The sequence below is a fragment of the Phyllobates terribilis genome, unplaced genomic scaffold (assembly GCF_046119375.1).
Source record: "Phyllobates terribilis strain yellow unplaced genomic scaffold, ASM4611937v1 Scaffold_1__5_contigs__length_1240528914, whole genome shotgun sequence".
In the NCBI taxonomy this organism is placed as follows: Eukaryota; Metazoa; Chordata; class Amphibia; order Anura; family Dendrobatidae; genus Phyllobates; species Phyllobates terribilis.
In genome coordinates, this window is record NW_027362761.1 from 1,203,424,837 (window position 1) to 1,203,439,354 (window position 14,518).

The 14,518-nt window shown below is 41.7% G+C and overlaps 1 protein-coding gene across 1 annotated transcript in view; it reads right to left on the minus strand.

Moving 5' to 3' along the window:
* LOC141220709 (vomeronasal type-2 receptor 26-like) overlaps positions 1-14,518 on the minus strand; it is a 170,805-nt gene that overhangs the window by 32,924 nt on the left and 123,363 nt on the right. Inside the window, exon 10 of the mRNA XM_073666402.1 lies at positions 11,925-12,048. Within this exon, the coding sequence (XP_073522503.1) occupies positions 11,925-12,048 (124 nt within the window). The remainder of the gene's footprint in view (positions 1-11,924; positions 12,049-14,518) is intronic.

The window sequence follows — 14,518 nt, forward strand, 5'->3', positions numbered from 1 at the left end:
CACCTCGCATAGGACACAGGTAAGGTCCACCATACCAAGGGGTTAATGTTATTTATATTACTCATGATATTATGCATAGTGGGCTGACGTTTTTGCCTCATGCTCTGTTAACAGACTGGCAGCCCATCCTCCTATATAACCCCTGACAGCATGTATTAACTTCCTCCTCCTGGAGTTTGGTGGCCACATGTGCCACATACTACCTATCACTGGGGACTCTAATCAACCTTCACATTTGGTATATATCTGACCGTTTATAATTTACCCTTGTTTTCCATTTTTTCCCATATTTCATTTATATTATACCTGGTACATAAATTTCCATCTTAATCTCTGTTCCAACTGTCAAAGATCGATCCTGAGGAATACTTACCTCTCATGGTTCCAAACTCAATTGATTCAGGGTATTTAGGTCTCCTTTGATTTAATTATCTTCTGCCCTCTGTCTTTTGCTTCCCCTTTTTCTGCTATTCTCTACCTGTTTATTTCACATACATCTGACTTTTCTCAACAAATGCCTTATTTGTATTGTTCCTTAATGTGCACCATTGCACCTCTCTAGAACAAACCTTTTCAGTCACCAATACTAGTTCTGCTATGTCATTGGAATTCTGTTGCACCTTCATGATTAACTGCAGCTTTCTTCGGACAACATACCGGTCCTCATATGAGGCATCTATCACCTATTTGTTGTTCTTTCAGTTATTTTTTCTATTATGCATGTAATCAGTACTAATACTAATTACTTTTGTCTGTTTTTCTATTCACATGTATAATTTTGTTTAAAGCCTCAGATGAAAACCCCGGAGGGGTTGAAACGTTGGGCAAATCACTCACTGGAGAAACAATAAAAGAAAGTGAGTTTAAATTTAAAATTTGACTTTTTCATCATTTATGAGTGCCGGAACCTTATTTACTTGAGTAATTGAGAGGCGTCTATAAGACACCCCCATTAGTAAACCCATAGTCAAAGTTAAAAAAAAACACAAACACCCAGAATAAAGTCCTTTAATTGAAATAAACACACAATTCTTTATTGTTCTAAATTAAACCATACTTACCATCACACCCATTCCAGCTGAAGCCAATGTCTTCTGCAATAAAACTAAAATAATAAAGAAACCTCATCCTTACCTTTCCATGGTTCCCACGACAGCTTCAGCTCTGCTACATTCACATGACAGGCTGGATTACAGCCGAAAGCTGCCATCCAGCTTGTCATGCCGCAGACCTGTGTCCAGCTTTCGGGGGTTCAAGGTACTCACCACACATCTAGATAAGTTCCCTGAGGGGTCTAGTTTCCAAAATGGTGTCAATAGTGGGTGGTTTCCACTGTTTAGGCACATCAGGGGCTCTCCAAATGCAATATGGTGTCCTCTAATTATTCAAGCAAATTTTACAATCAAAAAGTCAAATGGCGCTCCTACCCCTCCGAACCCTGCCGTGTCCCCAAATAGTGTTTTTTCCCCACATAATGGGGTATCTGCGTGCCAAGTGAAAATTGCACAACAAATTTTGGGGTCCATTTTTTCCTGTTACCCCTGCGAAAATAAAAAAAATGGGTCTAAAGTAACATTTTTGTGAAAAAGTTAAATGTTCATTTTTTTCTTACACATTCCAAAAATTCCTGTGAAGCACCTGAAGGGTTAATAAAATTCTTGAATGTGGTTTTGAGATTCTTGAGGTGCAGTTTTTAGGATGGTGTCACTTTTGGGTATTTTCTGTCATAAAGGCCCCTCAAAGTGACTTCAAATGTGATGTGGTCCCTAAAAAAATGGTTTTGTAAATATTGTTGGAAAAATGAGAAATCACTGGTAAAATTTTAACCCTAATAGCTCCCTAATAAAAAAAAATTTGGTTCCAAAATTGTGCTGATGTAAAGTAGACATGTGGGAAATGTTATTTATTAAACTATTTTGTGTGACATATCTCTCTGATTAAAGGGCATAAAAATTCAAATTTTGAAAACTGCTTAATTTTCAAAATTTTCGCCAATTTCCGTTTTTTTCACAAAAAAACGCAAGTGATATTGAAGAAATTTTACCACAATCATGAAGTACAATATGTCACGAAAAAAAAATTCTCATATTACCTCATAAAGTGACAGTGGTCAAAATTGTAAAAATCCTGGTCTGGTCATTAATGTGCAAACCACCTTGGGTTGTAAAGGGGTTAAAAGTAATCCAGAGTACAGCATTTTTCTGCTCTATTTGCTTGTTCTCACTGCAGAATAAAGCCAGATCTGTTCCATATTTCAGCGATAAAAATTCAGAAATTTGAACTGAACGTGGAAAATATTGGCCTCCTTTTCCATTCTGTTGCAGTGTGTCGGTTCAGCTGTTCACACTAGGTCTCTGTGTAGAATACTATTAGTAAATTAAAGGCCTGCTATTTAAAACTGTGGTTCTCTGTCAGACATATGACCTATAAGACTGCTCAAAAATCAGACATTTCTTCCATTTTAATTCCATTGCAGTGTGTTGGTGAAGCTATTCACACTAGGTCTCTGTGTAGAATACTATTAGTAAATTACAGGCCTGCTATTTAAAACCGTGGTTCTCTGTCAGACATATCACCTATAAGACTGTTCAAAAATCAGACATTTCTTCCATTTTCATTCCGCTGCATTGTGTCAGTCATGCTATTCACACTTGGTGTTTGTGAAGTACAGTATAAGCAAATTACAGACCTGCTATTTAAAGCTGTGGTTCTCTGTCAGACTTAATACCTATTAGAGTGTTCCAAAATCTGACATTTCTTCCATTTTCATTTTGTTGCAGTGTGTCGGTCAAGCTATTTACAATAGGTGTCTGTGAAGAATAGCATTACCAAATTACAGGCCGGCTAATTAAAATTGTGGTTCTCTGTCAGACGTATCACATGTAACTGCGCTCCAAAATCAGCCATTTCTCGTGCACGTGGAAAATATTGTCCTGCATTAAAAATGGTCAAGGTGCGTGGTGAGGGACAGTGAAGTTGACGTGATGGTGATGGTGCATGCAGAGGCCGTGGCCGAGGACGTGATCTTGGGAAAGCTGAAATTGTGCCACAACAAACACCCACATCTTGTGGCTCGACCTTTCTGTCCCAATTACTTGGTTGGACAGCAGATAATGCTTCCAGTCACTTAGCCACCAGCACCACGACCCTGTCTTCCACACAGTCAAGTCTCATTAGCCATGAGTCTGGACTGCATATTCCTCACCCTGATCCTCTTTCCTCCCACAATGCCAAGTGCCCAGAGACAATTGATCCTGCACTTGGACAAGCAGTAGAGCGGTTCACTTTTCCATTTGTAGATTTGGACCTCTTGCCTGGCCAGCTTCAAGCGAGTCAAGAGGAGAAAGCATGTAGCGATGCTCAAATATTGTAGCATCCATGGTCATATGAAGGCGACAGTGGTAAAGTGTAATTACTGTTGCAAGAGGTGGATCAGGGTGATGAGACACGATTGCCAGAAAGTCAGGAGGAGGACCAGGGATCGGAAGTGGAAGACGAGGTGGTGGATGATATGTTATTTGACCCAACCTGGCAAAGGGATATACAGAGAGAGGACAGCAGCACACAGGAGGCGGGAGGCGTAGTACCACAACAGGCAGGAAGAAGCAGTGTGATGGCCACAGACACAAGGCGGGAAAGCATTTCTCATAACACCAACACGACGGGGGAGGGAGGCGCAGCACCACAACAGGCAGGAAGAAGCAGTGTGGTGGCCACAGACACAAGGCGGGAAAGCGTTTCTCGTAACACCAACACGACGGAAGTTGCCAAAACATCTGTTAGGTCTTCTCGAGTCTGGTTATCTTTTAAAGACTGTAAAGATAACCCCAGAAAGGCCATTTGCACAACCTGCCAGGCGAGCATCAGCAGGGTTAGCAAAACTAGCAGAGTGACCACCACCAGCATGATCAGGCACATGGCATCAAAGCACCTGACTAAGTGGGCCGAACCCCAGGGTCCAGAAAAAGTGTCTGCAGGTGACACCACGGCTTGCTCTGCTTTTGTGCGTGCACGAAAATCCCCTGTCCATGGCGGATGACAAGATGCCTCCCGCCCTGCACCTGTCGTTGCACACTCTCAACTAGCACCATCAGCAAGCAAGTCCACATCCTTGTCCCAGTGCAGCGTTCAGTTGTCCCTACCCCAGTCCTTGGAAAGCAAGTGCAAATATGCAGCCAATGTCCCACTGGCCACACTACTAAATTCTCACATTTCGCGAATACTTGCGCTCAAAATGTTGCCTTTTAGGCTCATGGAGCCGAAAGCATTCCACAGCGGTGGCCGTCCCTAGCTACTATGTCCCCAGCGGCCACTATTTCTCCCTGTGTGCTGTCCTTGCATTACATGAGCATGTGTCCCACAACATTAGCCATGCCCTCAGCAATGCAGTTACCGGGAGCAAGGAACCATATAGGGTGATTCCACAAAGCCGAGCCTCATCTCATCCTAATGCTGATTGAGTGACAATGAGGAAGAAGAGGAGGAGGGGGAAGAACAGGGGCTAGTTTCCTGGGCTGTAAACAGTAATTCCTGCACAACTGTCATATCGTCTTTTCAGCGTGGATGGCCTGAGGACAGGGAGGAGGAAAAAGTAGAGGAAGATGAGGAGGAGAGCATGGTCAGTCGTCCTCTTGGTGAGGACACGGAAGTCTTGTCTCTTTGCAGTCTGGCACACATGGCTGAATTTATGTTACGCTGCCTTTCCAGTGACCCTCGCGTTGTCCAAATTTTGGGAGACAGTCATTATTGGTTGGAGACACTTCTAGACCCACGCTACGAGGAGAAATTTCTATCTCTTATTCCCTTGCAGGACAGGCAGAATAAAATGGTGCAATACGAGAAGGCCCTTGTTGTGGAATTATTAAAAAAATTCTCATCTGAAAACACTGGCAGCAGAAGTCATAGTTCGTTGGACAACCAAGAGTACAGGCGAGAGAGACACAGATGCAATCAAGCAAAGGCAGAGGAACACTGTCAAAGTTCTGGGACAGTTTTCTCTGACCCTCCCATCGCACAAGCCCTGATGCGTAGTGTACTCTCTCAAGGAATTAAAAGTTCAGAATATGGTGAAGGAGTAGCTTGCCAACTGTACCAACGTCCTCCATGATTCCTCTGTGCCTTATAATTATTGGGTATCCAAGCTGGACACGTGGCATGAACTGGCCCTCTACACCTTGGAGGTCCTGGCCTGCCCCGCTGCTAGTGATTTGTCAGAGCGGGTTTTTAGTGCTGCCAGTGGAATTATAACTGATAGGCGCATCCGCCTGTCAACTGAAAATGCTGACAGGCTCACTCTTATGAAAATGAACAAGGGCTGGATTGGGCCAGACTTCTCAACACCACCATATGATAGCAGCATCACATAAACTCAAATACAGTGTCTGTGTTTTTTGGGGAGGTCCAACTCTATTCCTATGCACCCCTGTCTTTACACCAAGACATGGGTATACACTTCCTGATACACTTCCTGATTTTGTCAATTTACTCTTGTCCTCCTCCTTCTCCGCATCCTAAACCTCCACCATCATATCACCACCATATGTACCATATCAACATATCTACGTCTCTTGCAAGGGACATTGGAGTTCCTCTAAATTTTGGCAGCCGTTGCTTCACTGCATAGTCAACAGTATGGGAGACACTTGCTAATAATGGGAGCATTATTGAACAAGGCCCTCCTACCTCAACGTCTCTTGCAAGGGACATTGGAGTTCCTCCAAATTTTTGGCAGCCGCTGCATTCACTGCATAGGCAAACAGTATGGGAGACCCACTTCCTAATAATGGGAACATTGTTTTCAGGAGGCCCTCCGACCTCTACGTCTCTTTCAAGGGGCATTGTAGTTCCTCCAAATTTTTGGCAGCCGTTGCTTCACTGCATAGGAAAACAGTATGGGAGACACATTTCCTAATAATGGGAGCATTTTTTTGCAGGAGTCCCTCCAAACCTCTACATCTCTTGCAAGAGGCATTGAAGTTCCTCCAAATTTTTGGCAGCCGTTGCTTCACTGCATAGGTAAACAGTATGGGAGACCCACTTCCTAATAATGGGAGCATTTTTTGCAGGAGGCCCTCCCACCTCGACATCTCTTGCAAGGGGCATTGGAGTTCCTCCAAATTTTTGGCAGCCGTTGCAGTCACTGCATGTGCAATAACAGTTAAGGTGTTAATGTATGTCCATTGATGGTGGCCCAGGAGGGGATTTCAGTTCCTACAGTACTATCCCCGATTCGTTTGAAGGCTTATTTCAACTGCCGCTCCAAGAATCAGGTCTATTTATTCATCTTTGGATGCCCTAAACTTTACATCAGGCAAACTACACATGAGCTGCGTCGGCGGATACAGCAGCACCGCTCGGATATATCTTTGACAAGAAAGGATAAGGATAAAAGTAAGCCCACTACCTCTGTGGCTCGACATTTTCTCGATGTCCATAAAGGGGTGTGTAGTAGCTTGAGGGTCATGGTCTTGGAGGGGGTGACGGGGAGTATCAAAGGTGGTTCTGCTACACAGGAACTCCTTCGTCGTGAATCCAAATGGATTTACAATTTACAGACCCTGGCCCCTGGTGGTCTGAATGAGGAGCTCCTCTTCACCAGTTTTTATAAACAATCTTAAGTTGTGTTATGTTTTACTCATTCTTGCCTACTTTTTCCTTTTCTTTTAGAGATTAAATAATAAATGGTTATTTACCTTGGATGAGATCTGGTCATTGTGGAAACCGTGACATCTTGTTCTATGAGTCTGGGAATTCCTTTACCATAAAAAGATCTGGCTCTTATTTTTCTCCATCTTTTGTTGGGCCTCACCTCGGCAGAACCTGGATATATCCTGTATACTCACTGCCTTGACGTTTATATGCTTTTGCCATTGATTGTCAAACTTTTGCGACTGTATGCACCATACCTCTGTATTTATATAATTTTTTTTTTTCATTATTATTTACTATTTTGTTCTGTTATTTTTCCCAATGTGTGATCACTTAACTTTGTCAGATTGTGGACTTATTTTCCACCATCTGCATTGTATGTGCTCTTTTGCTGTATACCCCTCTTTTGCTATATCAGTGATGTATATGTTTTGAGGTATGAAATTCAATTTAATAACAGTATATTTCTCCTACCTTATTGTTTGGGGTCATATAAACATTCTCAGGTTTTTTTTTTATATTATTTTTCTGTTACATTTGTGCTGTTTACTCAGTGACAGTTTCAGTCTGTAGACATCTGTACACTTTCATAGATAATTAGATACTTTTGTGTCCTTGTCCCCATATCTATATAGGTTTTTTTTTCTTTTTTTTTCCCCCACTTACCATCTGATTTTAGGTGGCTGAGGCACTACACAACTTGCAGTTACCTGCGCATGTGCTGGGATCATCACCCCTGGCCCTCCCAGCTGGTCTGTGTTTGCTGCTGATTGATCTTGGCTTTATATTTACTCTAGTGGGCCTTGCACACAGCATCTTCTTCCACTGACGAAGCCATCCTTTATGGCGATACGGGTGGGGTTACCATCCTCTATCCACCTATGAATTCTGCTATGGACATAGGTTTTAGTATGATTGTTTGAACTCTGTTCATTTTGTGCTTGCATTACTCTGGCAGCTGTTGCTGTGCACATGAGTATACTATTTGCATGCATGTTTCCAGCATTTTTTCTGACAGGCATATTATATTAACTTTCAATTGCCATTTATCTTCATAGTGTTTGTAGGGCCTCTGAATTAGTGGGCAACAGTATTGTGCTTGTTATATAACCTTTAAATGTGCAACTCTCCAATTAGTGGATTTGGCACCTTTTTTATTGGCAGCTTACCAATATGTTTACATACATGTATTAGCACTTTAAAGGTCTTTTTGGAATGGTGTAGTTATATATATGTATTATTTATCATATAGCTATGTGACTGTTCTTTCTCCTATGTCCTTTTCAGCAGGGTGGTTTGGAGGTGTCTTAGCCTGATTTTGGGCTATTTGACATGTTGTTTGTGGGTTTTACTTGTTTTTAATTGTCTGTGTTGTGGCTCGCTTGTATAATAAAAATAAAAATATTTTTTTGTATTGAGATCCCGTTATGTTGCATTTCTTCTCTCTTTTTTGCACATGTTTCTTCATGCAACAGGTTGATCTCTCCTAAGTATATTACATCCAATGGTGCCCGCCTACCTTTCTTTTTTGCTTAACAGTTAAGGAGACCCACTCGTTAATAATAGGAACAACTAAGCATAGCCGGCTGATGGCTCTCTAACAATAGCAAGGGCCGATTGCTGGCCTTTTAAGAATAGTAAGGGCCGCTTGATGGCCCTATAAAAATAGTCTTTGTGACTTTACTAATCCCTCCATCATAAATGAAACAGGATGTGTCTGATGTGTCACACACTACATGGCCAGATAAGGTTGTAAAATGTTAAAATGACATTTACCAGTGAATGCAATTGTCTTGGTTGAAAGCAATGCAAAAATGCATCAAAAATGCTATGTGCGAACATAGCCCAAATTCTGGAGGAGTATTTTTGTTTTTGGTTATTTATTTTGCCTAATATACAAGTCATTACCCTGGAAAGGATGTTCCTTAACATAGTTTATAATGAGTCCGTAAAAGTGGCATAATACCTCTGACAAAGTTGTTGACAGCAGTGAAATAGGAGTCAAAATGCTTCCAGGGGTCTTCCCCATGCTGTTCCCATGCAATTTGAGCACTGTTCCCATCGATTTGGGCAATTTTTAGGCCCTCTGCAGACCGCCGGGGGGAGCTGCCAGAAAAATGCTTGAGCTTCTCATAGACTTACATTGGGCTCATTACTCAGTCCGTGTTAGGCGGTGGCTGGACCTGAAATTGGGTCAGAATCATATTTGGTCTCCCATTCTGTTCCAGCCAGGGCAGATGCTGCATAGCATCACCGTTGGTCCCAACGCCTAGCCAGTGCACGAGAAGTACAGGCTGTCTCTTGGGTCCTTGTTCCTAGTAGTGTTAAGCATAGGTTATGGAGGGGAACAAGGGCTGCTACAGCCTAAGTCCAGGATGCACTGTACTGAGCATGCCCGTGACATGGTGGACCGTGATTGGTGCTTTGGTGTCAGCTTATCCAGTGACTTGGCACCGCCTTATTCCCCGCAGGTGATGTCATCAGTAGTGCGACAAATAATTCGACAGTGGGCAGGGATTAGTCTTTAAATAGGCCGCCCACAAGCATGGCATCATGCTCTGATCATTGAGCTAAGGTTGTGTTACTGTGTGGACACTTATCTGTTTGGGCTCCACGTGCGCTCTTGCTGCTCTAGCTTCGGACAGGCAGGTTTAGCTGGGGATAGGCAGTCTTAGCTGGAGGGAGGCAGGTAGTTACGTTTGACAGTCTGGCTCCAACAAGGAGGTCACTATACACCCCAAGCAGACTGCGGACTCCGTATTCCTTGCACCGCCTGTTAGTCACATGGAAAGTTACTCCGCAGTCCGGTAGCACACTGGCTGGGAGCATGTATACGCCGGCATGAGTCACACACATGTCCTAGCGCCTGCTGCGTAGCCTCTGTGCAGTTAACAGGGCTACGGCTACATTATTTGTCGCACATCTCTCTTGCAGTTAATGGAGATAGTGCGAATCCCTTTTCCCATCCCGGTGTACAGTAACACTGGAGGGATTTATATAATAGTTGGTTGTTTTACCTTCTTACCCGGAAGGTGTTTGGCTGCATTCCCCCAGGCTGTATCGCGGACCCCGGGATCGGTTGCTTCCATTATTAATAAAGTTGTTTTCAACCGTCCCCTTAACACTCTGAGCATTCCAATTTGCTAAACTTGAGTAACGAGAACTCGAGCATTTTAGTGCACAATCATCACTATCTCTAATGTATTCTAACCCTCTCACTTTGCAAAAATTTTTCAACACCTATCTAAAAAATTTGCACTGGGACTCGTTCTTTCCACCACGAGGTTTAGGATGGACCCCAAGAAAGAGGGGGGTGGTCGAGTAGGCACAACATGCTAACCTCGAGTGATTACAGCACTTTTTTGCGTTTTGCTAATTATTACTGGAGGTTTATCAAGGGTTTTTCCAAGGTGGTGTAAACCCTCAACGATGTTATCCAACTTGTTGGATCATTCCCAAGACGCATCACTGTACTAGCTAAAAGGGTGTTTCTACTCAATGCTGAGCAAAGGGTCTGAATACTTATGACCATGTAATATTTCAGTTTTTCATTTTTAATAAATTTGCAAAAATTTCTACATTTCTGTTTTTTAAAGTCAAGATGGGGTGCAGAGTGTACATTAATGAGAAAAAAAATGAACTTTTTAGAATTTGCCAAATGGTTGCAATGAAACAAAGAGTGAAAAATTTAAAGGGGTCTGAATACTTTCCGTACTCACTGTATAACATGCATTTGTCATCATATAGTATTTGTGCAGAAGGTGAATTAGCTTGATGGATATGATTAGAAGTGTTTGGCAGTTGTAGTCACATGTGAAAATTACAGATGAACAAATCTTTTAAAATTCTAATTTGCTAGTTTTAAGAAAATTTTCCAACATTTTTGCAGTGAATAGCAAGCTTCATGCATGGTCCTCATGGTCTGGTCTGGTTTTCCCTTTTATAGGTCTTCTGTCTTTGTCTTCAAAGTACTGGCCCAGACTTCAGAGCCTTAGGTGAAAAGAAAGCTTTGCCATGTCAATATGCTAAGAAGAACAGACTAGAACTTTGAATATGAAGACCAAAATCTATGAAGACAAGACTAAAATGGAACTGGGAGGAATGGGTAGGACGAAGCACAAAATAGGCGAGATCTGAGAAGATGTGAGAACATTTTCTTTTAAACCCTGAGTTAATAATATTCTGTGTTCTATAAAGACCTTAGAGCAGGGTTCCCCAACTCCAGTCCTCAAGACTTTTGTGTTTTTACTGGCTGTAAGCCATAATCATCAACATTAACAGAAACGTGTTTGCGTGGGTTTCCTCCGGGTTATCGGCTTTCCTCCCACACTCCAAAGATATACTGATAGGGAATGTAGAATGTGAGACCCAATGGGGACAGTGCCCATAATGTCTGTAAAGCGTTGCGGAATTAATGGCGCTATATAAGTGAGTAAGATAAATAAATAAACACTAGAAATAGATCATTCTGTTTGTAATGACTCTGTAGAATATATTGGTTTCACTTTTTGTATTGAAGAAATGAAATACATTAACTTTTGATGATATTCGTGATGAGCGAGCATGCTCGCCACTGCTCGGTACTCGCCTGAGCATCTCAGTACTCGGTACAGATGTATGCCACTGATGAATTGCCGGCCGGCTTTTTTAAAGAGACAAGAACACTATTATTTTTTTTTTAATAAATCCTTTATCTTAACATTAAATAACAAGTACAATAATCAACACTGTCACTGTACTTATAATATATGTGACTGACATGTTTCTATCTATCTAATCTATGTGTGATGCTCTATTCTTTCTGTTCGAAATTGTCGGGTACCGATGTATGCCGCTTATGAATTGCTGGCTTTTTTAAAGAGATGAGTGCATGAAAATTGGAGGGCACTAGTGTGTTCTAAGTGCCCTATGTTTTTCATGCACCCTCCTATATACCCTGCCTGCCTGTCTGCCTATATATTCTGCCTCCCTGACGTTAAATTGAGCACTGTTCCCATCGATTTGGGCAATTTTTGACCTTCTGCAGACCGCCAGAAAAATGCTTGATTTTCCCAAAGACTTACATTGGGCTCGTTGCTCGGGTCGAGCACCCGAGTATTCCAATGTGCTCGACCCGAGCTTCGAGCATCCGAGCATTTTAGTGCTCGCTCATCGCTAATGATATTCTAATTTAGTTGTGCACAAAGTAAGCATTTTGATGTGGGGAAATGGTCAATAGAAAATCTTTTTGAAGCTTTTTCTCACATTATGTTTCCAGTTTTACTAGCTTCTATTACCAGAATTATTGGAAATTTCTCCAATAGAACACAAGATACAATCATAGCAACAAATGTGATGCCCTTCTATGATAGCTTTTCTTGATCCCGGAAAACAGTCTTCTGAGCAGCGGCTATATGGTACCTATGTGAAGAGTAAAAAATATAAATGAATATAAGGGCTCCCAGACAAAAGCAAATTTAAAAATTGTCTGGACTTTTAGAGATGCAAAAAATATGTATATAAAAAATGAAACATTAAATTGTCTGCATTCAGGGCATTGTATTAATCCTAGAATTATTACATAACAGTTTATATTTTTTTTGTGTCTGTGTGTTCTGAAAAATAATGTACAGTAGATGTGTCACATTGGATATCCCTAAATGTTGAGTTCATGATTGGACGGAATGACTTAATAAAATATGCTATAATAATGGGAATACCTGATACCCAAATGCAATAGACCACTGCATGAGCTAACCATGCTCTGTGTGATGCATTTTTTTGGGGGGCCTAGTGATTGTCAAGGCTTTAGTAGGTTTCAACTGTATCAGCATTCTAAGAACATGGAAACAGTTGAAATTAGCCCTCACTCTTGTGACCACCTACAGTGGCTTGCGAAAGTTCATGTAAAGAATATGCCTACAATTGTGAACATTTGGTTTTCTTTTTTTTGTGAAGAAAACAACAAATAGGTCAACATAACTGAAAAATTCAGTGTGCATAACTATTCACCCCCTGTGAGGAGCTGCCCACTTACTAAAGGCTATGAGACTTTTCCAGCACGGAGCTCTGTTTCCGTCAATATTATTATTGTGTTTTATTAGAGATGTGCTTGCTGTGTTTTATTTATGTGCTGCTTGCACATCAGTTTATGTACACAAATTTTACATGTAAAGTGTCCAGCATTCCAGTAATCTCATTAGTATCTCAGGAATCTCCAGCTATTGTTCAAACAGCGACTAGGCACATTGTGTGAGTGCTGAAAGTAGATCCAATGGAGCCATCAGCAAGATAGTCTCACATGGATAACCAGGTGATGGGTTTGGCCAGAGGAAAATACCTCCACTAATAGATTTAGCTTCGAGGGGGAGGGTGAGAGCAGTTATGCTCATTCAGGGTGCTGATCCCAGTGAAGGAGAAAAGAAGCCACATGTTTAATGAGGAGTTGGTGGAATGATGTAGAAGGGGTAGGATAGAATCTCAGAAGCCTGACCATGGATGGATCAATGGCATATAGAGTCTTGAAGATCAGTACCAACTGGACTGGATGAACGTGTTACAGTTATGAGTAGTGTTGAGCGATACCTTCCGATATCGGGAAATATCAGATCGGATTGGATCGGACCGATACCCAAAATGAATCGGATATCACCGATTCCGATACAGGAAACCAATGCAAGTCAATGGGACACAAATATCGGAATAAAAATAAACCCTTTCTTTCCTTGTAGGTTAATTGTACATGAAGGAAAACAACTAAGAAAAATGTAGAATGTATTACATGAAAAGCCGGCAATTCAGCAGCGGCATACACCGGTACCTGACAATTTAGAACAGAAAGAATAAAGCATCAAACATAGATTAGATATATAGAAACATGTCAGTCACATATATAATAAGTAGAGTGACAGTGTTGCTTACTGTACTTGTCATTTAGCGTAAAGGATTTATTTAAAAAAATAACAGTATTTTCATGCACCGTCTCTTTAAAAAAGCCGGCCGGCAATTCAGCAGTGGTACCCGACAATTTAGAATAGAAAGAATAGAGAATCACACATAGATTAGATAGATAGAAACATGTCAGTCACATATAAAAGAAGTACAGTGATAGTGTTGATTACTGTACTTCTCATTTAGTGTTAAAATAAAGGATTTATTAAAAAAAAATTGGCTTGGGGTTCCCCGTAATTTTAGGCTCTAGCGGAGGTTAAGCAGACAGCTGGGGCAGATGTTTGAAGCCTGGGAAGGGGGTAATACCCACGGAGCTTCCCAGGCTACTAATATCAGCCCACAGCTCAATACCTAGCCTTTACCAGCTATTAAAATGGGGGACCCCCAAAAAAATGACGTGGGGTCCCCCCTTTTTTAATAGCTAGCAAAGGCTAGGCAGACAGCTGGGGGCTGATATTAATAGCCCAGGAAGGTTGCCATGAATATTGGCCCCCTCCCAGGCTAGAAACACCAGCCATCAGCCGCCCCAGAAATGGCGCATCCATAGGATGTGCCAATTCAGGCACTTAGCCTCGCTCTTCCCATTGCCCTGTAGCGGTGGCAGTGGAGTAATAGGGCTGGGGTTGATGTCAGCTTATAATGCCAGCTGACATCAAGCCCAGGTTAGTAATGGAGAGGCGACTATAAGACACCCCCATTACTAACCCCATAGTCAAAGTTAAAAAAAAAACACAAACACCAGGAATAAAGTCCTTTAATTGAAATAAAGACACAATTCTTTATTGTTCTAAATTAAACCATACTTACCATCACGCCCATTCCAGCTGAAGCCAACGATCTCCTGCAATAAAAGTAAAATAATAAAGCAACCTCATCCTTACCTTTCCATTGTTCCCACTACGGCTCCAGCTCTGCTACATTCACATGACAGGCTGGATCA